Source organism: Oncorhynchus kisutch, linkage group LG9 (assembly GCF_002021735.2).
Source record: "Oncorhynchus kisutch isolate 150728-3 linkage group LG9, Okis_V2, whole genome shotgun sequence".
Classification (NCBI taxonomy): domain Eukaryota; kingdom Metazoa; phylum Chordata; class Actinopteri; order Salmoniformes; family Salmonidae; genus Oncorhynchus; species Oncorhynchus kisutch.
Window position 1 is genome coordinate 2672792 of NC_034182.2, and position 25060 is coordinate 2697851.

The 25060-nt window shown below is 43.1% G+C and overlaps 3 gene segments (V, D, J or C); 2 read left to right on the top strand and 1 right to left on the bottom strand.

The window, feature by feature from the left end:
- Window positions 1-10382: 10382 nt before the first annotated feature.
- On the bottom strand, window positions 10383-12255 carry LOC109896259 (Ig kappa-b4 chain C region-like). The segment is given in 2 exon segments: window positions 10383-10972; window positions 11973-12255. Coding segments are annotated over 2 exon segments (402 nt in total).
- Window positions 12256-13260: 1005 nt separating this feature from the next.
- On the top strand, window positions 13261-14141 carry LOC109896260 (immunoglobulin kappa variable 1-8-like). The segment is given in 2 exon segments: window positions 13261-13390; window positions 13533-14141. Coding segments are annotated over 2 exon segments (369 nt in total).
- Window positions 14142-22778: 8637 nt separating this feature from the next.
- On the top strand, window positions 22779-23390 carry LOC109896559 (immunoglobulin kappa variable 1-27-like). The segment is given in 2 exon segments: window positions 22779-22908; window positions 23051-23390. Coding segments are annotated over 2 exon segments (369 nt in total).
- Window positions 23391-25060: the final 1670 nt, after the last annotated feature.

Sequence of the window (25060 nt, forward strand, 5' to 3'; positions counted from 1 at the left end):
CTGGCTCCAGGTCATCTACAAGTCTTTGCTAGATAAAGCACCGCCTTATCTCAGCTCACTGGTCACCATAACAACACCCACCCGTAGCACGCGCTCCAGCAGGTATATCTCACTGGTCATCCCCAAAGCCAATTCCTCCTTTGGTCGTCTTTCCTTCCAGTTCTCTGCTGCCAATGACTGGAACAAATTGCAAAAATCTCTGTAGCTGGAGTCTTATATCTCCCTCTCTAACTTTAAGCATCAGCTGTCTGAGCAGCTTACCAATCACTGTACCTGTACACAGCCCATCTGTAAATAGCACACCCGACTACCTCATCTCCATATTATTACTTATGGATAATATTTGGTCTTGTCTTGTTCCATACACACCTGCTTTTCATTTCCCCAATCAATCTACTTGTATTTAACCCTCTGTTTCCCATCACGTGGTTTGTTCAGGCGCATTACTTTTGTTATTTTCCGTTATTTTTGCACGTATATGTTTTATTGTGCTGTATTTCTGAACGATATTAAAGTGTCCCTGTTTTCTACACTGCTGTCCTGCACCTGACTTCGCCTCCACTTCACATGCCTAACAATAATAGCATTGTATTTATGCCCCTTTTATTCACGTAATTGAATATTACTTGAAATTTACAATCGCTTCAGGCTCCCAAGCACTCAAAAAATCCACAAATGGACCTTACAACCAGCTGTGGAAATCCAATGGATGTGATCATCAACAGCAGCATATTAACTTTTTTATGAGTAGGTAGCTCTGTGAATGAGACCTGACGCTGGATTCAACATGAGACACATGTAAACTACTTGTACATAAACTATCATCATAAAGTAGAAAACCCATTATATCTGTCATTAATTACATGTTGGCATATCTGTTATGTCTCCCTTCCTGCATCCACCATAGAGGTTTAAATCAGACAGTCCCTCACATCAGATGATCCAAGATGGCGTAGCAGTAAGTCGTCCTGTCGTGTCGTGTCCCTGTATATTTTGTTTATTTTTCGTTTTTTACATATTTTTCGTTTTTTACATAGCTATCCCTTTAAAAACATTTTGCTAAACCTAAGCTTCCAAATACGCTGGATCTTCACAACTAGCTATCTAGCTAAACCGCAACCCCGGATGATTACCCCTGGCTAGCGTTTCCACCCACTTAGCTTGAAGCTAGCCCGGCCTGCGCTACCACCGTAGCATACTCCTGAGCTACAATACCCGGGCCCACGACCGGTCTATCGATGTCACCGCATGAAGAGGAATAAACAGACTCACCCCATCGCGACGTCCCCCAAAGGCTAACTCTCTAGCCCTCGCTATCTCCCTGCTTGCTAATTCGGCCTGCTAACTGCTAGCTTGTCCAGCTCCGGTCCGCTAACTGCTACCTTGTCTAGCCCGGGCCTACAAACTGTTAGCTTGTTAGCACAGGCCTGCTAACCGCCTGAATCGCCGCGTCCCAAACGCCCACCGGACCCATATTTACTTTCTATCTCTTTTGACTTTTAATTTGTTTATACCTTCCGGAAACCTGCCTCACCCAATGTGATACGGAATCGCTATTATTTTTTATTTATTTTTAGAACACACTCAAGAACCTCCAGAAGCTAACCAGCTAACTAGCTACAAGCTATTTAGTCATTGTTCGTTTTTTTTTTTTTTTTTTACCTGGATAACACTCGCCAGTCCAGCTTCCCTTCCCCATCCACCGCTGCCCCCTGGACACTGATCTCTTGGCTACATAGCTGATGCACGCTGGACTGTCCATAAATCACGGTACTCCATTCTGCTTGTTTGTTTTATCTGTTGGCCCCGTTGCCTAGTCTACGCCATTTTACCTGCTGTTGTTGTGCTAGCTGATTAGCTGTTGTCTCACCTACTGTTTTAGCTAGCTTTCCCAATTCAACACCTGTGATTACTGTATGCCTCGCTGTATGTCTCTCTCAAATGTCAATATGCCTTGTATACTGTTGTTCAGGTTAGTTATCATTGTTTTAGTTCACAATGGAGCCCCTAGTTCCACTCTTCATACCCCTGATAACTCCTTTGTCCCACCTCCCACACATGCGGTGACCTCACCCATTACTACCAGCATGTCCAGAGATACAACCTCTCTCATCATCACCCAGTGCCTGGGCTTACCTCCGCTGTACCCGCACCCCACCATACCCCTGTCTGCGCATTATGCCCTGAATATATTCTACCATGCCCAGAAACCTGCTCCTCTTATTCTCTGTCCCCAACGCTCTAGGCGACCAGTTTTGATAGCCTTTAGCCGCACCCTCATACTACTCCTTCTCTGTTCCGCGGGTGATGTGGAGGTAAACCCAGGCCCTGCATGTCCCCAGGCACCCTCATTTGTTGACTTCTGTGTTCGAAAAAGCCCTGGTTTCATGCATGTCAACATCAGAAGCCTCCTCCCTAAGTTTGTCTTACTCACTGCTTTAGCACACTCTGCTAACCCTGATGTCCTTGCTGTGTCTGAATCCTGGCTCAGGAAGGCCACCAAAAATTCTGAGATTTCCATACCCAACTATAACATCTTCCGTCAAGATAGAACTGCCAAAGGGGGAGGAGTTGCAGTTTACTGCAGAGATAGCCTGCAAAGTAATGTCATACTTTCCAGGTCCATACCCAAACAGTTCGAACTACTAATTTTGAAAATTACTCTCTCCAGAAATAAGTCTCTCACGGTTGCCGCCTGCTACCGACCCCCCTCAGCTCCCAGCTGTGCCCTGGACACCATTTGTGAATTGATCGCCCCCCATCTAGCTTCAGAGTTTGTTCTGTTAGGTGACCTAAACTGGGATATGCTTAACACCCCGCCAGTCCTACAATCTAAGCTAGATGCCCTCAATCTCACACAAATCATCAAGGAACCCACCAGGTACAACCCTAACTCTGTAAACAAGGGCACCCTCATAGACGTCATCCTGACCAACTGGCCCTCCAAATACACCTCCGCTGTCTTCAACCAGGATCTCAGCGATCACTGCCTCATTGCCTGTATCCGCTACGGAGCCGCAGTCAAACGACCACCCCTCATCACTGTCAAACGCTCCCTAAAACACTTCTGTGAGCAGGCCTTTCTAATCGACCTGGCCCGGGTATCCTGGAAGGACATTGACCTCATCCCGTCAGTTGAGGATGCCTGGTCATTCTTTAAAAGTAACTTCCTCACCATTTTAGATAAGCATGCTCCGTTCAAAAAATGCAGAACTAAGAACAGATACAGCCCTTGGTTCACCCCAGACCTGACTGCCCTCGACCAGCACAAAAACATCCTGTGGCGGACTGCAATAGCATCGAATAGTCCCCGTGATATGCAACTGTTCAGGGAAGTCCGGAACCAATACACGCAGTCAGTCAGGAAAGCTAAGGCCAGCTTCTTCAGGCAGAAGTTTGCATCCTGTAGCTCCAACTCCAAAAAGTTCTGGGACACTGTGAAGTCCATGGAGAACAAGAGCACCTCCTCCCAGCTGCCCACTGCACTGAGGCTAGGTAACACGGTCACCACTGATAAATCCATGATTATCGAAAACTTCAATAAGCATTTCTCAACGGCTGGCCATGCCTTCCGCCTGGCTACTTCAACCTCGGCCAACAGCTCCGCCCCCCCCGCAGCTCCTCGCCCAAGCCTCTCCAGGTTCTCCTTTACCCAAATCCAGATAGCAGATGTTCTGAAAGAGCTGCAAAACCTGGACCCGTACAAATCAGCTGGGCTTGACAATCTGGACCCTCTATTTCTGAAACTATCTGCCACCATTGTCGCAACCCCTATTACCAGCCTGTTCAACCTCTCTTTCATCTCGTCTGAGATCCCCAAGGATTGGAAAGCTGCCGCAGTCATCCCCCTCTTCAAAGGGGGAGACACCCTGGACCCAAACTGTTACAGACCTATATCCATCCTGCCCTGCCTATCTAAGGTCTTCGAAAGCCAAGTCAACAAACAGGTCACTGACCATCTCGAATCCCACCGTACCTTCTCCGCTGTGCAATCTGGTTTCAGAGCCGGTCATGGGTGCACCTCAGCAACACTCAAGGTACTAAACGACATCATAACCGCCATCGATAAAAGACAGTACTGTGCAGCCGTCTTCATCGACCTTGCCAAGGCTTTCGACTCTGTCAATCACCATATTCTTATCGGCAGACTCAGTAGCCTCGGTTTTTCGGATGACTGCCTTGCCTGGTTCACCAATTACTTTGCAGACAGAGTTCAGTGTGTCAAATCGGAGGGCATGCTGTCCGGTCCTCTGGCAGTCTCTATGGGGGTGCCACAGGGTTCAATTCTCGGGCCGACTCTTTTCTCTGTGTATATCAATGATGTTGCTCTTGCTGCGGGCGATTCCCTGATCCACCTCTACGCAGACGACACCATTCTATATACTTTCGGCCCGTCTTTGGACACTGTGCTATCTAACCTCCAAACAAGCTTCAATGCCATACAACACTCCTTCCGTGGCCTCCAACTGCTCTTAAACGCTAGTAAAACCAAATGCATGCTTTTCAACCGGTCGCTGCCTGCACCTGCATGCCCGACTAGCATCACCACCCTGGGTGGTTCCGACCTAGAATATGTGGACGTCTATAAGTACCTAGGTGTCTGGCTAGACTGCGAACTCTCCTTCCAGACTCATATCAAACATCTCCAATCGAAAATCAAATCAAGAGTCGGCTTTCTATTCCGCAACAAAGCCTCCTTCACTCAAGCCGCCAAGCTTACCCTAGTAAAACTGACTATCCTACCGATCCTCGACTTCGGCGATGTCATCTACAAAATGGCTTCCAACACTCTACTCAGCAAACTGGATGCAGTCTATCACAGTGCCATCCGTTTTGTCACTAAAGCACCTTATACCACCCACCACTGCGACTTGTATGCTCTAGTCGGCTGGCCCTCGCTACATATTCGTCGCCAGACCCACTGGCTCCAGGTCATCTACAAGTCTATGCTAGGTAAAGCTCCGCCTTATCTCAGCTCACTGGTCACGATGGCAACACCCATCCGTAGCACGCGCTCCAGCAGGTGTATCTCACTGATCATCCCTAAAGCCAACACCTCATTTGGCCGCCTTTCGTTCCAGTACTCTGCTGCCTGTGACTGGAACGAATTGCAAAAATCGCTGAAGTTGGAGACTTTTATCTCCCTCACCAACTTCAAACATCAGCTATCTGAGCAGCTAACCGATCGCTGCAGCTGTACATAGTCTATTGGTAAATAGCCCACCCTTTTCACCTACCTCATCCCCATACTGTTTTTATTTATTTACTTTTCTGCTCTTCTGCACACCAATATCTCTACCTGTACATGACCATCTGATCTTTTATCACTCCAGTGTTAATCTGCAAAATTGTAATTATTTGCCTACCTCCTCATGCCTTTTGCACACATTGTATATAGACCCCCCCTTTGTTTTCTACTGTGTTATTGACTTGTTAATTGTTTACTCCATGTGTAACTCTTTGTTGTATGCTCACACTGCTATGCTTTATCTTGGCCAGGTCGCAGTTGCAAATGAGAACTTGTTCTCAACTAGCCTACCTGGTTAAATAAAGGTGAAATAAAAAAATAAAAAAATAAAAAAATCTGGCCCAGTCCAGGGTATTTCAGACTTGTTCCAGAATAGAGCAGCACTGTCACCAGATGTTCACTCTGTTCCCAGGGGGTTGGAGGTAGAAAATACTCTTTGACTATCTTGACGATATGATACCGGTGAAATGATGTGGATCTTGTAAAACAAACATTGCTTAATGTAGGTGTGATCACATCGGTGAGAGTCCAAGATATGTGTCTTTATGAGTCTATAAATCAAGCATGGTCAAAAAAAAATCCAAAGATATAAATCAAAATAACCATCACCTACTACATGTGGCTAAACCTGTCCTGTTAAACTGTTAACATTGTAGTATCTAGACCTCTCCTGTTAATCTGTTGACTTTGTAGTATCTAGACCTCTCCTGTTAAATGTGCAACAAGAGGAAAAATAACTCTGGACCACATACAGTGGGGCAAAAAAAGTATTTTGTCAGCCACCAATTGTGCAAGTTCTCCCACTTAAAAAGATGAGAGAGGCCTGTAATGTTCATCATAGGTCCAGTTAAACTATGACAGACAAAATGAGAAAAAAAATCCAGAAAATCACATTGTAGGATTTTTTTATAAATTTATTTGCAAATTATGGTGGAAAATAAGTATTTGGTCAATAACAAAAGTTTATCTCAATACTTTGTTATATACCCTTTGTTGGCAATGACAGAGGTCAAACGTTTTCTGTAAGTCTTCACAAGGTTTTCACACACTGTTGCTGGTATTTTGGCCCATTCCTCCATGCAGATCTACTCTAGAGCAGTGATGTTTTGGGGCTGTTGCTGGGCAACACGGACTTTCAACTCCCTCCAAAGATTTTCTATGGGGTTGAGATCTGGAGACTGGCTAGGCCACTCCAGGACCTTGAAATGCTTCTTACGAAGCCACTCCTTCGTTGCCCGGGCAGTGTGTTTGGGATCATTGTCATGCTGAAAGACCCAGCCACGTTTCATCTTCAATGCCCTTGCTGATGGAAGGAGGTTTTCACTCAAAATCTCACGTTACATGGCCCCATTCATTCTTTCCTTTACACGGATTAGTTGTCCTGTTCCCTTTGCAGAAAAACAGCCTCAAAGCATGATGTTTCCACCCCATGCTTCACAGTAGGTATGGTGTTCTTTGGATGCAACTCAGCATTCTTTGTCCTCCAAACACGACGAGTAGAGTTTTTACTAAAAAGTTATATTTTGATATCATCTCACCATATGACATTCTCCCAATCTTCTTCTGGATCATCCAAATGCTCTCTAGCAAACTTCAGACGGGGCTGGACATGTACTGGCTTAAGCAGGGGGACACGTCTGGCACTGCAGGATTTGAGTCCCTGGCGGCGTAGTGTGTTACTGATGGTAGGCTTTGTTACTTTGGTCCCAGCTCTCTGCAGGTCATTCACTAGGTCCCCCTGTGTGGTTCTGGGATTTTTGCTCACCGTTCTTGTGATCATTTTGACCCCACGGGGTGAGATCTTGCATGGAGCCCCAGATCGAGGGAGATTATCAGTGGTTTTGTATGCCTTCCATTTGCTAATAATTGCTCCCACAGTTGATTTCTTCAAACCAAGCTGCTTACCTATTGCAAATTCAATCTTCCCAGCCTGGTGCACGTCTACAATTTTGTTTCTGGTGTCCTTTGACAGCTCTTTGGTCTTGGCCATGGTGGAGTTTGGAGTGTGACTGTTTGAGGTTGTGGACAGGTGTCTTTTATACTGATAACAAGTTCAAACAGGTGCCATTAATACAGGTAACGAGTGGAAGACAGAGGAGCCTCTTCTGTGAGAGCCAGAAATACTTATTGTCCACCATAATTTGCAAATAAATTCATAAAAAATCCTACAATGTGATTTTCTAGATTTTCTTTCCTCATTTTGTCTGTCATAGTTGAAATGTACCTATGATGAAAATTACAGACCTCTCTCATCTTTTTAAGTGGGAGAACTTGCACAATTGGTGGCTGACTAAATACTTTTTTGCCCCACTGTATACGACACACACAGAGACGCATACAAAGCTCTCCCTTGCCCTCCATTTTGCAAATCTGACCATAATTAAATCCTCCTGATTCCTGCTTACGAGCTAAAATTAAAGCAGGAAGCACCAGTGACCTGATCAATAAAAAAGTGGTCAGATTCTAAGCTACAGGACTGTTTGCTGGCACAGACTGTAATATGTTCCATCAATGGCATTGAGGAGTACACCGCATCAGTCATTGGCTTCATCAATAAGTGCATCGATGACGTCATCCCCACAGTGACCATACGTACATATTGGTGTCTGGTTAGACTGTAAACTTTCCTTCCAGACTCACATTAAGCATCTCCAATCCAACATTAAATCTAGAATTGGCTTCCTATATCACAACAAAGCATCCTTCACTCATGCTGCCAAACAAACCCTCGTAAAACTGACTATCCTACCGATCCTCGACTTCGGTGATGTCATCTATAAAATTGCCTCCAACACTCTACTCAACAAACTGGATGCAGTCTATTACAGTGCCATCCGTTTTGTCACCAAAGCCCCATACACTACCCACCATTGCGACCTGTACGCTCTCGATGGTTGGCCCTCGCTTCATACTCGTCACCAAACCCACTGGCTACAGGTTATCTACAAGTCTCTGCTAGGTAAAGCCCCACCTTATCTCAGCTCACTGGTCACCATAGCAGCACCCACTCGTAGCAAGCGCTCCAGCAGGTATATCTCACTGGTCACCCCCAAAGCCAATTCCTCCTTTGGTCGTCTTTCCTTCCAGTTCTCTGCTGCCAATGACTGGAACGAACTGCAAAAATCTCTGAAGCTGGAGACTCATATCTCCCTCACTAGCTTTAAGCACCAGCTGTCAGAGCAGCTCACAGATCACTGCACCTGTACATAGCCCATCTATAAAGAGCTTTTCTATCTACCCACCTCATCCCCGTACAATATTTATTTATTTATCTTGGTCCTTTGCACCCCAGTATCTCTACTTGCACATTCATCTTCTGCACATCTACCATTCCAGTGTTTTAATTGCTATATTGTAATTACTTCACCACCATGGCCTATTTATTGCCTTAACTCCCTTATCTTACCTCATTTGCACTCACTGTATATAGACTTTTTGTTTTCTTTTGTTCTACTGTATTATTGACTATGTTTTGTTTATTCCATGTGTAACTCTGTGTTGTTGTATGTGTCTAATTGCTATCCTTTATCTTGGCCAGGTCGCAGTTGAAAATGAGAACATGTTCTCAGCTAGCCTACCTGGTTAAATAAAGGTGGAAAAAATACAAAATAAACATACCCCTACCAGAAGCCATGGATTACAGGCAGCATCTGCACTGAGCTAAAGGCTTGAGCTGTCGCTTTCAAGGAGCGGGACTCTAACCCGGAAGCTTAAAAGAAATCCCTCTATGCCATCCGACAAACCATCAAACAGGCAAAGCGTCAATACAGGACTAAGATCGAATCGTACTACACTGGCTCTGACGCTTGTCGGATGTGGCAGGACTTGCAAACTATTACAGACTACAAACGGAAGCACAGCCGAGAGCTGCACAGTGACACGAGCCTACCAGATGAGCTAAATAACTTCTATGCTCGCTTCGAGGCAAATAACATTGAAACATGCATGAGAGCACCAACTGTCATAGAAGACTGTGTGATCATGCTCTCTGCAGCCGATGTCAGTAAGACCTTTAAACAGGTCAATATTTTTAAGGCCGCAGGGCCAGACGGATTACCAGGACGTGTACTGCGAGCATGTGCTGACCAACTGGCAAGTCTCTTCACTTACACTTTCAACCTCTCCCTGTCTGAGTCTGTAATACCAACATGTTTCAAGCAGACCACCATAGTGCCTGTGCCCAAGAACACTAAGGTAACCTGCCTACCAACCCGTAGCACTCAGGTCTGTAGCCATGAAGTACTTTGAAAGGCTGGTCATGGCTCATATCTACAACATCATCCCAGCAACCCTAAACCCACTCCAATTTGCATACCGCCCCAACAGATCCACAGATGATACAATCGCTATTGCTCTCCACACTGCCCTTTCCCACCTGGACAAAAGGAACACCTATGTGAGAATTCTATTCATTGACTACAGCTCAGCTTTCAACACCATAGTGCCCTCAAAGCTCATCAATAAGCTTAGGACCATGGGACTAAACAGCACCCTAGTCATAGACTGTTCTCCCTGCTACAGCATGGCAAGCAGTACCGGAGCGCCAAGTCTAGGTCCAAGAGGCTTCTTAACAGCTTCTACCCCCAAGCCATAAGACTCCTGAACATCTAGTCAAATGGCTACCCAGACAATTTGCATTCCCCCCCTCTCCCCCTCTTCACACCACCGCTACTCTGTTGTCATCTATGCATAGTCACTTTAATAACTCTACCTACATGTACATACTATCACAACGAACCGGTGCCACCGCACATTGACTCTGTATCGGTTCCCCCAAGGTTCCCCCAATAGTCTCTCTATTGTTATTTTATTGCTGCTCTTTAATTACTTGTTACTTTTATCTCTTATTCTCATACGTATTATTTAAAGCTGTATTGTTGGTTAGGGCTCGTAAGTAAGCATTTCTCTGTAAGGTCTACATCTGTTGTATTCGGCGCATGTGATTAGTAACATTTGTTTTGATTTGATTTGCTGGTTGAAGATGATGTGGTTTCAAGTGAGAACATAAATAACTAAGCAATGACATTCAGGCCTGATATTTTTCAAAGAAACTGTGAATCAGGCTTTATTAATGTATGTCTATACCATTCAACAACATTTAAGACTACAGTCTAATTATTAAAAGAGACAGAAATATGTGTTCCAAAGGGAAATCTTTATTTTCATCTATTCATCAAAGCATCAAAGCAAACATTCCTACAGTATCTAATAGTAACAAAACAGAACTCATCAAATCTAACACTGATTCAATCTCAGTCTACAGAGAGGACTGACACATGAACTCAAGCAAAGCCCCCTGTTAGTCTACATGTCAGTGATCAATAAGACAGAGAACATCTGATCTCAGAACAGAGTCAAAGCAGAGGAACCAGCAGCCTCTCTCCACAGGGGTGTGTGACTAGGGGTCCTACCCAGAACAGTCAGCCCTCCTCAAGGTCTTGGTGACTGGATTCTGGGAATTCTGCTGGGCTTCACAGGTCACCTCTCCTGCCTTGGTCCACTCGTGGCCAGTGAGAGTCAGGGTGCTGCTCCAGCTGTACAGGCCATCCTTCTCCAGGACCCTAGAACTGGCCTCCTGCTTCTGGCTGGTCCCGTCCACTTTCCATCTTATGGTCCAGTCTGAGGGGAAGCCCTTGTTGGCCAGACACGTCAGTGTGGCTGTTGTTGTACTGGACAGCTCCTCACTAGAGGGGGGCAGGACGGTGAGGGTGGGGGCACTGTTACCTGGAACAAACAGAATACATCAACTAAGTAATTACAACAAGTACAGCAACACTAAGAGATTATCTCCATTAAGGTCCACAACCAAATAAAGTGAATTGGAAATGCCCTCTAAATATGAATGTAGAAGTTGGATTATTTAAAAGATGTGGAGAAAACACTAAAGTAATAGGATACAAAGCAGATTTATGAACCAAACTAAGAGATTATCTCCATTAAGGTCCACAACCAAATAAAGTGAATTGGAAATGCCCTCTAAATATGAATGTAGAAGTTGGATTATTTAAAAGATATGGAGAAAACACTAAAGTAATAGGATACAAAGCAGATTTATGAACCAAACAAGTATAAAGTGGTTAAATAACTAGAGTTACTAGTCATGTGGTGTCAGTTATACATGTTAGACAGATATTGTTTAGGAATGGATCTGATCAGAACAGCCAACTCATATTCTTTGTCTTTGTCTTCACACTAACAGTGAAGTCTACCATGAATACAATGCAACAATGATGAATACTATATACAATACTATTAGTTTTATACCACAATTAGGTGTAATATTATGCAATTATACAATCAGACATTCAAATAAACCTACAGTTTATCATTTTGAGTCAATAAATATTTATTTGAAAGAAGGCTCATTCAAAATCTACATTTAACCAAAAATATTTGAGTTAAAGATAATAAAAATATAAGTAAAGAATCGCACACAAACAGTAAAACACAATGCAACAACTATATTCCATATTATTAAATAGTTATCATACTAGAACTCTCCTCTGCAATCCATCAAACCACACATTTAACTAAACACCTACATTTGAACATGTTATTTAAATAACATTTCATTTGAAAGAAGGCTTAGTCAAAAGTAATTTTTAGTATATTTTTTAGGAAGGAAAATATGAAAAATCGCAATATTTTCATATAGACAAAGTTTCACAAAGGAAAATACACCCAAAAATAATCAGAAAGAAATATCAAAGAGCGTGTTACTTACTTCCAACATCTAGTCTTGTGCCGCTACCAAAAGTGTACCACAGTGATACAATCCCTATTACTGCTGGTACAAAAACCTCCTGCATGTTTGGCACTCTTCATTTCTTTAGACTGTGGTTCAAATAATTAACTCTACTATAGTATGAAAACATTTCAAAAATGAATTATTCTACTCAATTAAAAATAAAGTGTTTTTCATGTTGATTTCCTTAACATGGACCAAACCTGACTTTTTCTTGTACATCTCCTACTACTGTAGGTGCAGCATGTTTATTCATACAACTAATCTAAAATGTAGGCGAATCACTTTCATAGTTTAAAAGCAGGTTAGATTTGATTAGATGTAATAACATTCATATTCAAATTGGCCATAGTATGTGTAGGCCTTGTGTATTTTGTTTAAATCATCTAAAAAAGTTAATTTGAAAATTCCTCCATATCAAGGCAAAATGTATCGATATATTGAAACACAACATCAAAAGGTGAATAAATAGTTAATTTTGTTCTTTACTTACTTCCAACATCAAGTCTGGTGCCGCTACCAAAAGTCCACCACAGTGATACAATTACTATTACTGCTGGTACAAAAACCTCTCTGTGTTGTGATGCTGCAGCTGTTACAGTGAAGATCACTCACACAGAATCATAATCAACACTAATACACTTTAACATCTTCCAGGTAGAACAAACACTTCATATTAGCTGTTTCTAGATTATACAAATATGAATTGTATCTTAAATCCAGATAGTAGTATTTTTCCTTCCTCTGTGTATCAGGTGTTCTTCTAGTCTGGAGGTACAGTCCAGCATCAGATCAGTGTTGCTAGTATTCCTCCATATTGTCCATATGAAAGACACCAGCAGCAGCAGTAGTGATAGTGATCCATGTTGTATATTCCTTTATTAAACATGTTGATCTCACATTTAACAGTGGAGGTAAAGTCACAGAGGACAGACAACACTACCAGAGGAATCCTACCAGCTTTAGTTTAGAGAAGTGTTCACTAACTGATTAGAGGAACTTACATGAGAGACCAAGCATGAGTGAACAGACAGTTCATTATATCTGATCATCAATCAGAATAACAATATAATGGTAGTGTGACATAAAAATGACCATGGAACAGTTATCAGAGCCAACAGTTGCTGTTTGATGTTATTAAAGCTAGTTAATGCAGGACAAAATATATTTTAATGAAGGGAACAGACTTGGAAATAGAAATAGATTTGACAAAATAATTTGCATAATGCATCTGCACACTTTGCATTAGCAGCACATGCTTCAACACTCTGAGAGCATTTATATCCCTGTGAGTTTAAAACTTCATGACTGAGTGCTGTACTTCCTTACAACAGAACCCACAACAACCATGACTTTTATCACCATCTTCATCTGGACACTTGCTCTCTGCTTCAAGGGTAACATTTTCAGGATTTATTGTTGAAGAATCATTTAATCTATACCATCCACTTGTATATCGTTGTTACTATTTATATTCAGAATAATTCATTACTATATGTACAATTTCATTCATTTAAACATTTGTATTCTGTTTTTCAGAATCCAGAGGACAGATCACTGTGACTCAGACTCCTGAAATTAAAGCGTTCCAGAATGGAGACGCAGTCACTTTAAGATGTAGATTTAACAAACCTCCTGCTTGTAGTCCCCCTTGTGTAGCCTGGTACCAACAGAAACCTGGAGGAGCTCCTAAACTCCTTATTTACCGTGCTACAACACTTCAGTCTGGGACTCCATCTAGATTCAGTGGCAGTGGATCTGGGAGTGACTTCACTCTGACCATCAGTGGAGTCCAGGCTGAAGATGCAGGAGATTACTACTGTCAGAGTTACCACAGTGGTAATGTGTTCACACAGTGATACAGAGACATACAAAAACCTCCCTCAGTCAGACTGCACAGTGACTGTACTGATACAGCTGGGACCTACTGCAGGTGCTGAGGGGGAAGAGACCGTGACATGGAACACTGACTGAACTAAAATACACTGAGATAAATATATCAGTGATGCTGACTATAATGTCAACATCCACCTTCATGTTAAATCATTCCTGAACTGACAACACCCATAGGTCCAGACTACATAAATATGTCTTCCCTTTTGCTGTGGCTAACAAACCTTTTATTAACATTTCAGACAATAAAATGAATAGACTCCATCTATGTGAAGTAAAAATGTCTCACATAATTTCAGAATAAGTATCCCAGTCTCTGTTAGGCCCCTGTATTGGGTAGTGGATTTCAAGTTAAGATTGAACTATATTTATTGAAATCATATAACATGATTATGACCCATAATAACAACCTGAGGTTCTGTCATACAAGAGACAGTGACATGGAACACTGGTTAGTGAAGTCAACTTTGAATATGTTTAGAAAGCATCATTCTAATCACATGTTCCCCATCATCATCATCATCATCATCAATGTAGTGCACCTTCAAAAGTTATTTGAAGTTCTGAAATACCCACAATACCAGTCCAATATGCCAAACAAGATGTAGAGACGTAAATAAAAAGAAGGTGGTGTTACATCAGCATCAGCCCCCTAAATCAAATCCGCATATGAACCTCACAACCAAACATGTGATGTGATCATCTAGCATTATATTAACTATTTTAATGAGCAGGTTACTGGCTGTTACATCTGTGATTGAGAAATGATGCTGGATCTGTGAATGAAACATGCTGCTGGGCTCAAACAGACATACAGTATTATCTATCATGAATTACATGGAGGCATATCTGTTGTGTCTTCCTCCCTGAAGTACCTCAGTCAGGTATTGAATTTCGAGCAAAGATTTAACAATATTTATTAAGATTATCTAACATTATTATAACCCCCTAAAACGTCCTGTGGTTATGTCAAGGCAAAACGCCTCTCCTGCCACACCTGGCTAGATCCTTTCAGCACGTTCCCAGGCCTTTAATTGAGCCGATCTGAGGCGTGTTAACCACTTAAGACCCTGATTGGCTGAAAAATCAGCCTCAACCTTTAAAATGCTGCTGCTCACACAGATCTCTCCAATGAATGGAGGTTGTGGGAAGGTGAAGGAAGCATGGAGAGGTCAGGAACAGAAGTTGGGTTTTGGAGAAACACCATCAGTGCTCTGCAAGCAATGTAGCTGATGGAAAGGCAGGAGCTTGGTGAACAGATAGATGTGATTGTGGACAGCGAGGAAGAAGGAGAAGATGTGGGAATTGGGAAGATGTTTGTTGAGGAAGAATGGCGTCAGACATGATAAAGAACAATCTGGATCAATAGGAATCCCTTGCCTTTTGGCAGATCCATTTCTGGTTTCAGGTTGGGTCAGAAAGGAGTTGGGTGCAGTTGAATCAGTGAAGGTAACCTGTAGTGGACTTGTGATGTTTGTGTTTCTTCTGATTAGAGGGAGCAGGTGCTCTGTGTCACTCAACTTGGGTCATGATCTGTTTCTTGCTTTGCTTTTACCAACAGGATGTAATGTAAAAATCTTCTCAGTGTGAAGTAGTTCTTAATTGTTGTGATTGTGAAGTCATGTAAAACGTTTCAGTGTGAAAATGTTCCTAGTCAGTTGCACGCGTGTCTGTGGATGGCTGAGCTCCTACAGATGTTTCAAATATATGCACTGTCAATCGAAAATGTAGCATCCAAGTCTTTGCCATCGCTGTTAATTCTCTCCTCACATCAACCCTCAAGTCTGGGTGTTTATATGCTGACCTCACACCTCAACAAGCTTCTGATTGGTCAGAGTCAATACCCTTGGCCACCATTGATTGGCAGATGTGTGAAGCAAATGTGCGTGCCCACAGAACCGTTTGTCGAGGTCAGTGGACACAGGTTACATAAAGAGATGCGCATGCAATTATTGTATTGGCAACATTTTCACGCTGGGAGAGATTTTACATCATGATGTACAATCAGAACGGTTGGAATATTTCACACTGGGAAGATTTTTACATGACACAGGGCACCATTGAAAGGGGTGAATTCTGGGCTAGTGATAAGTGTGGAGGTGGAGCAATTGAAGTTTAAATACCTGGTGTTTGTGATGCCCGCCGTTTGGTGGGACGTTGATCCGGTGGGGGGAGTGGTGAAAGAGGAGTCATTGTCAGTCCTTTTGAGTTTTGAGTCTATATTAGTTATCCTGTTAGAGCTTTTGTGCAGAATCCACTGTACTGTTTCAGGTGCAACGTTCATGGTCATGTTGCAGCAGTGTGTAGGAGGGAGATTCCAAGATGTATGCAGGAGGGCATGGGACAGAGGATTGTGTAGTTTTGCTGGATAAAGTTGTGTCAACAGTAGGGGTGCTGATGTTGTTGGAGATCGTAAGTGTCAGTTGCGAGAGAGGCAAGTTGACGTGACCAGAGTCAGAGTAGTGCAGGGGGTGTCGTATGCTGAGGCAATGAAGGAAGTGGAGGAGGATGGGTGAAGGGTGAGGGATCCCAGTGAGTAGTAGATTTGTGCCAGCACAGGGGGATAGGGCAGCGAGTGAATTATGCTTCAGTAAGGTTGTCGTCTTAGCGTTCATAGCATTGGTTATCAACTGTACCATAGAAATGGAACGTACATTTTTAGAAAATAGCTGTCGAGGTGGCAGCTGCAGAGAAGTATTTGGGTATATGAGATTTCACCTAAGAAGAGTTGCAGGGTGTGCTGAGTGGTGGTGTCCCGTCCTCCCAGGTCGTTGGCATGGTGCAGGAGTAGAGGTCAAAGTAGTGGAAATGGGGTAGTGGGTTTTAATGGGTAGGTGGTAGCTGAAGAGAAGTACCTGGAGTATGAGGTTTTACACTAGAACAGTTAATGGGGTGATTTTTATTTGTATGAAATAGTGGTATGTAGGGTTAGTTGATGGGGCAAGTTTGTCCTTTTAGGAACAGGAATAATAAAGATAATTTCATGTAGATTATGTAGGCCGTGACTGGCCTTACAATTTAGTACAGTAGGGGGCGGTGTATACACCTTTAAATTAGATGTGATCCTCCAACCCAATCCCAAAGAAGAAGAGCTCTTCAACTACAGTTTCCCTGTTTGCATAGAGAGGACACTTTGCATTGACAGCACATGCTTCAGTGCTCTGAGAGTGTTTATAGCCCTGTGAGTTTAACACTTCATGACTGAGAGCTGTCCTTCAGGACAACATAACCTACAACAACCATGACTTTTATCACCATCTTCATCTGGACACTTGTTTTCTGCTTTCAAGGTTACAGTTTTAATTCAATCTACAGTGTTTACATGTACGGTATATCAGTGTTAATATTTATATTCAGAACTATTCATTATTATATGTAATATTTAATTCATATAAATGTTTTTACTATATTTTTCAGAATCCAGAGGACAGTATGTTGTGACACAGACTCCGGCAGTGAAAGCTGTTGTCCCAGAACAGACAGTCTCTCTGAACTGTAAAACCAGCAGTAATGTTTACAACAATAAATATCTAGCCTGGTACCAACAGAAACCTGGAGGAGCTCCTAAACTCCTTATTTACTATGCTACAACACTTCAGTCTGGGACTCCATCTAGATTCATTGACAGTGGATCTGGGAGTGACTTCACTCTGACCATCAGTGGAGTCCAGGCTGAAGATGCAGGAGATTACTACTGTCAGAGTTTCCACAGTGGTCCAGTGTTCACACAGTGATACAGAGATGTACAAAAACCTCCCTCAGTCAGACTGCACAGTGACAGTACTGATACAGCTGGGACCTACTGCAGGTGCTGAGGGGGAAGAGACATGGAACACTGACTGAACTAAAATACACTGAGCTAAATATATCAGTGATGATGTCTATAATGTAAACTTATACCAGGTGCTGAGGGGAAGACAGTGACATGGAACACTGATCAGTAGAGGAGGTCAACTTTGAGTATGTTTACAAAGCATCATTCAGATCACAATTTCCCCATCAACCTCATCACACTTGTGAATGTTTATTGTCATGGTCGTGAAGTTCACTTATAAAAGTTATATGAAGTTTTAAAACACACATTACCTGTTCATAATCAGAGTCAGATCCACAGATGTCAAAAAATGAACAATGGTGATGTTACATCAGCATCAGCCCCATAAATCGAATCCCCATATGACCCTCACAACCAAACATGTGATGTGATCATCGAGTAATATATGAACTATCTTGATGAGCAGGTCTGTTACATCTGTGAATGAGACAGGATGCTGGGCTCAAACATGAAACAGGTTTGAATAATATACATTTGATCTGTCATAATATCTGTAACTGTAACTAACCTGAATCCACCATAGAGGTTAAAACCAGTCACTCATATCTGTCCCAGTCTAACTACTAGACTGGTAGCTGTGGGAGTGAAACTGAGATTTACATGGGCTGGGTGGTTCTGCTTGTCCCAGAATAGAGCAGCACTGTTACCAGATGTTCACACTGTCCCCAGAGGGTTGGAGATAGAGAAGACTATGACTATTGTGAAGCTGTGATACTGGTTATATCATGTGGATCTTGTAAAACAAATGTAGCTTAATGTAGGGTGATCACATTGTTTAGAGTCCAAGATATTGATCAAATGTTCAATGACATTAGTTTACCGTCTTTATGAGTCTATAAATCAAGCAGGTAAAAAACAGTCCAAGAAAAATGAATAAGGAGTACCATCTACTGCGTGTGTCTAGACCTCTCATGTTAATCTGTTAACATTGTAGTATCTAGACCTCTCCTGTTAATCTGTTAACATTGTAGTATCTAGACCTCTCATGTTAATCTGTTAACATTGTATTATCAAGACCCCTCCTGTTAATCTGTTAACATTGTAGTATCTAGACATCTCCTGTTAATCTGTTAACATTGTAGTATCTAGACCTCTCCTGTTAACCTGTTAACATTGTAGTATCTAGACCTCTCCTGTTAATCTGTTAACATTGTAGTATCTAGACATCTCCTGTTAATCTGTTAACATTGTAGTATCTAGACCTCTCCTGTTAATCTGTTAACATTGTAGTATCTAGACCTCTCCTGTTAATCTATTAACATTGTAGTATCCAGACATCTGCTGTTAATCTATTAACATTGTAGTATCTAGACCTCTCATGTTAATCTGTTAACATTGTAGTATCTAGACCTCTCCTGTTAATCTATTAACATTGTAGTATCCAGACATCTGCTGTTAATCTATTAACATTGTAGTATCCAGACATCTGCTGTTAATCTATTAACATTGTAGTATCTAGACCTCTCATGTTAATCTGTTAACATTGTAGTATCTAGACCTCTCCTGTTAATCTATTAACATTGTAGTATCCAGACATCTGCTGTTAATCTATTAACATTGTAGTATCCAGACATCTGCTGTTAATCTATTAACATTGTAGTATCCAGACCTCTCCAGTTATGGTAAGAAAACTTGTCAAAGATGATTTGATGTTGTTCTTTTGAAGTAAATGATTTTCTGTTTTGTTTTGCCCGAAGTTTTGCAAAACATTCCTTTTATTGTCCATTTCTTACAAGGTGTAGTATGTTTAATCATACGCTAGAATCTAAAATGTAGAGTAATCACTCATCGCTTAAATTCAGGTCAAAATTGATTAAATGTAATAAAATGGCCTTGAAAAAAATGGCTATTCTAAATCTGCAATTTCCCCCCAAAATCATGGAGATAAAGTTAGTTAAAAAATCCTCAATATCGAGGCTAAATGTATACAGAAGTTGAAACGCGACATATTAACTGTATAAAACAGTTAATTTTGTGTTTACTTACTTCCAACATCAATTCTGGTGCCACTACCAAAAGTCCACCACAGTGATACAATTACTATTACTGCTGGTACAAAAACCTCTCTGTGTTGTGATGCTGCAGCTGTTACAGTGAAGATCACTCACACAGAATCATAATCAACACTAATACACTTTAACATCTTCCAGGTAGAACAAACACTTCATATTAGCTGTTTATAGATAATACAAATATGAATTGTATCTTAAATCCAGATATGTGTCACGCCCTGGTCGAAGTATTTTGTGTTTATCTTCATTTATTTGGTCAGGCCAGGGTGTGGCATGAGTTTTTGTATGTGGTGTGTATGTATTGGGATTGTAGCTTAGTGGGGTGTTCTAGTTAAGTCTATGGCTGTCTGAAGTGGTTCTCAATCAGAGGCAGGTGTTTATCGTTATCTCTGATTGGGAACCATATTTAGGCAGTCATATTCTTTGAGTGTTTCATGGGTGATTGTCCTTAGTGTCCCTGTTCCTGTCTCTGTGTTAGTTTACACAAGTATAGGCTGTTCCGGTTTTCGTTACGTTCTTTGTTTTGTAGTGTTTGTATTGATTCGTGTTTTACGTTTGTTTATTAAACATGGATCGCCTGGGATTCGATGGAGCAGTGCGCGGAAGGTTATCGGAGAATGGAGTTGGCGAAGCAAGCCCGGCGGCGCAGACGGAAGCCCGAGAGTCAGCCCCAAAAATGTATCGGGGGGGGGGGCTCACAGGGAGTAGGGCTACGCCAGGTAGGAGACCTGCGCAAACTCCCTGTGCTTACCGGGGGGCTAGAGAGACCGGGCAGGCACAGTGTTATGCAGTGGTGCGCACGGTGTCCCCAGTGCGGGTGCATAGCCCGGTGCGGTATATTCCAGCTCCGCGTATCGGCCGGGCTAGAGTGGGCATCGAGCCAGGTAAGGTTGGGCAGGCTCGGTGCTCAAGAGCTACAGTGCGCCTGCACGGTCCGGTCTATCCAGTACCACCTTCACACACCAGCCCTCCGGTGGCAGCTCCCCGCACCAGGCTTCCTGTGCGTGTTCTCGGTCCAGTACCACCAGTGCCAGCACCACGCATCAGGCCTACAGTGCGCCTCGCCTCTCCAGCGCTGCCGGAGTCTCCCGCCTATCTAGCGCTGTCAGAGCTTTCCTCATCTCCAGCGCAGCCGGAGTCTCCCGCCTGTTCAGCGCTGCCGGAGCCTTTCTCCTCTCCTGCACTGCCGGAGTCTCCCGCCTGTTCAGCGCTGCCAGAACCTTCCTCCTCTACTGCGCTGCTGGAGTCTCCTGCCTGTTCAGCGCAGCCAGAGCTGTCAGTCTGCATGGAGCAGCCAGAGCTGCCAGTCTGTAAGAAGCCGCCAGAGCTGTCAGCCTACATGGAGCAGCCACAGCTGCCAGTCAGCATGGAGCAGCCAGAGCCGCCAGTCAGCATGGAGCAGCCAGATCTTTCAGTCTGCCAGGATCCGCCAGTTAGCCAGACTCTTCCAGATCTGCCAGTCAGCCAGACTCTTCCAGATCTGCCAGTCAACCAGACTCTTCCAGATCTGCTAGTCAACCAGACTCTTCCAGATCTGCCAGTCAACCAGACTCTTCCAGATCTGCCAGTCAACCAGACTCTTCCAGATCCGCCAGTCAACCAGACTCTTCCAGATCCGCCAGTCAACCAGACTCTTCCAGATCCGCCAGTCAACCAGACTCTTCCAGATCCGCCAGTCAACCAGACTCTTCCAGATCCGCCAGTCAACCAGACTCTTCCAGATCCGCCAGTCAACCAGACTCTTCCAGATCCGCCAGTCACCCGGGATCTGCCGGATCCAGCTACCTGCCTGAGCTTCCCCTCGGTGCTGAGCTTCCCCTCGGTGCTGAGCTTCCCCTCGGTGCCGAGCTTCCCCTCGGTGCCGAGCTTCCCCTCGGTGCCGAGCTTCCCCTCGGTGCCGAGCTTCCCCTCGGTGCCGAGCTTCCCCTCGGTGCCGAGCTTCCCCTCGGTGCCGAGCTTCCCCTCGGTCCCGAGCTGTCCCTCAGTCCCGAGCTGCTCCTCAGTCCAGTGGGGTTCTGGGTGAGGACTACTAGGCCATGGTCGGCGGCGAGGGTGGACTATCCAAGGACGCGAGGAGAAGGGACTAAGACATTGATTGAGTGGGGTCCATGTCCCGCGCCGGAGCCGCCACCATGGACAGACGCCCACCCGGACCCTCCCTATTGTTTTGAGGTGCGTTCGGGAGTCCGCACCTTAGGGGGGGGTTCTGTCACGCCCTGGTCGAAGTATTTTGTGTTTATCTTCATTTATTTGGTCAGGCCAGGGTGTGGCATGGGTTTTTGTATGTGGTGTGTATGTATTGGGATTGTAGCTTAGTGGGGTGTTCTAGTTAAGTCTATGGCTGTCTGAAGTGGTTCTCAATCAGAGGCAGGTGTTTATCGTTGTCTCTGATTGGGAACCATATTTAGGCAGTCATATTCTTTGAGTGTTTCGTGGGTGATTGCCCTTAGTGTCCTTGTTCCTGTCTCTGTGTTAGTTTACACAAGTATAGGCTGTTCCGGTTTTCGTTACGTTCTTTGTTTTGTAGTGTTTGTATTGATTCGTGTTTTACGTTTGTTTATTAAACATGGGTCGCAATCTACACGCTGCATTTTGGTCTGACTCTCCTTCACACCTAGAAAACCGTTACAATATGAGTCATTTTTCCTTCCTCTGTGTATCAGGTTCTCCTAGTCTGGAGGTACAGTCCAGCATCAGCTCAGTGTTGCTAGTATAACACTACCATTGGAATCCTACCAGCTTTAGTTTAGAGAAGTGTTCACTAACTGATTAGAGGAACTTACATGAGAGACCAAGCATGAGTGAACAGACTGTTCATTATATCTGATCATCATCAGAATAACAATATAATGGTAGTGTGACATAAAAATGACCATGGATCAGTTATCAGAGTTAACAGTTGCTGTTTGATGTTATTAAAGCTAGCTAATGCAGGACAAAATATATTTTAATGAAGGGAACCGACTTGGAAATTGAAATAGATTTTACAAAATAATTTGCATAATGCATCTGCACACTTTGCATTAGCAGCACATGCTTCAACACTCTGAGAGCATTTATATCCCTGTGAGTTTAAAACTTCATGACTGAGTGCTGTACTTCCTTACAACAGAACCCACAACAACCATGACTTTTATCACCATCTTCATCTGGACACTTGCTCTCTGCTTCAAGGGTAACATTTTCAGGGTTTATTGTTGAAGAATCATTTAATCTATACCATCCACTTGTATATCGTTGTTACTATTTATATTCAGAATAATTCATTACTATATGTACAATTTCATTCATTTAAACATTTGTATTCTGTTTTTCAGAATCCAGAGGACAGATCACTGTGACTCAGACTCCTGAAATGAAAGTGTTCCAGAATGGAGACGCAGTCACTTTAAGATGTAGATTTAACAAACCTCCTGCGTGTAGTCCCCCTTGTGTAGCCTGGTACCAACAGAAACCTGGAGGAGCTCCTAAACTCCTTATTTACTATGCTACAACACTTCAGTCTGGGACTCCATCTAGATTCAGTGGCAGTGGATCTGGGAGTGACTTCACTCTGACCATCAGTGGAGTCCAGGCTGAAGATGCAGGAGATTACTACTGTCAGAGTTACCACAGTGGTCCAGTGTTCACACAGTGATACAGAGCCGTACAAAAACCTCCCTCAGTCAGACTGCACAGTGACTGTACTGATACAGCTGGGACCTACTGCAGGTGCTGAGGGGGAAGAGACAGTGACATGGAACACCGGTTGCTATATGAGGTCAACTGTGACATGTGACAATATGGTTAGAAAGCGATCATTGAGATCACATGACCATGATCATCATCATTATGGTTGTCTTAAAGTATGTATTATGGCCTGAAAGTGTATGTACAAGTTATTCAATGATTTGAAACACAATTCCTGTCCATATATGAATCAAGATCTACAGAAGTAAAACAAAAGGTGTTATGACCTCAACATTACTTCAAAGTTACAATCACTTCAGCCCCCCAAAACAAGTCCTCATTTGGACCTCAACCAAATGTCTGATTTAAATGGATGTGATATTCTAACATTATGACTATTTTGATACATGATGCTGGACACTACATACACTATCTGCCCGGGTTGGGGTCAATTCCAGTTAATTTCAGGAAGTACAGCAAAACTCAAATTCTGGGTCTCTTCAAAGCTTTTCAATGAGGAACATTTTGAATTGGAGTTAATTAATTGACCCCAACCCTGCTATCTATACTACACTACATACATACACTATCTACACCAGGTATTCCCAAACTGGGGTACACGCGCATTGCCGTCAGGGGTACGCCAAATAAAAAAGTGATTCAAATATTTTAAAACAATAATTGTTAATAAAAAAATTACATTTCTTTTCCTTCACATTTTCAAACAGTCCATTTATATTTTCCAACAGGGCTGAGCTTTTTTTCCCTCGCCTGAGTAGCCTCGTTTCACTGCCAAAAATAAAATGAAACCATCTAGTGTTCAGCGAAATAACAACACAATGTCAAATACAGGTAGCCTAGTCAAATAATTAACATCCAATCACATTAGCCGTTACTCTCTCGCGGGAATTCTACTAATGGTCCGTATGTAGTCAAATGTAGCTGCTGCTCATGTTGGTATCTGTACTGATGGCTAAAAATCCATGACAGCGGAGTGGTAATGCCCGTTCAAGCAGTTGCTCCCGATGCTTCTTGGGTAAACTGCAACATCCAGCAAGAGCCTCTTGCTGCCAAGAGAATGCCTGACAGCTTGAAAGATGTTTTGGATACTACAGTGAAAATTGTTAACGTTGTTAAAAGCAAGGCCTCTGAACTCTAATATTTAATCAATATATCTGTCACGACTTCCGCCGAAGTTGGCTCCCCTGCCTGTTCGGGCGGTGCTCGGCGGTCGTCGTCACCGTCCTACTAGCCGCTACCGATCCCTTTTTCGTTTGTCTGTTGGTTTTGTCTTATTAGTTTCACCCATGTATATTTTGGTTTAATTAGCTTCCCTATATGTAGTAGTTTGACCCGCCCTTGTTTTGTGCGGGATTGTCTTTGTTATGTGTGTACATATTCGGTCGTGGTGTATTTTATTTTCTATACTGGACACCCTGTGGTTTTGGGTTGTCTGGTATAGTGTCCTGCGTATTGTATTGGGCTTATCAGTTTGGCGTGCAATAGTAAAGCACTTTACTCCGTTACTCTCTCTCTGCGTCTGATTCCTGCACACACACCTAGTCCCGCGTGACAATATCAGTCCCCACTCAGCACTTATATATGAAACAATGTCTGTGATTACATAGCTATCAGGTTTCTACATCACATCACATAAC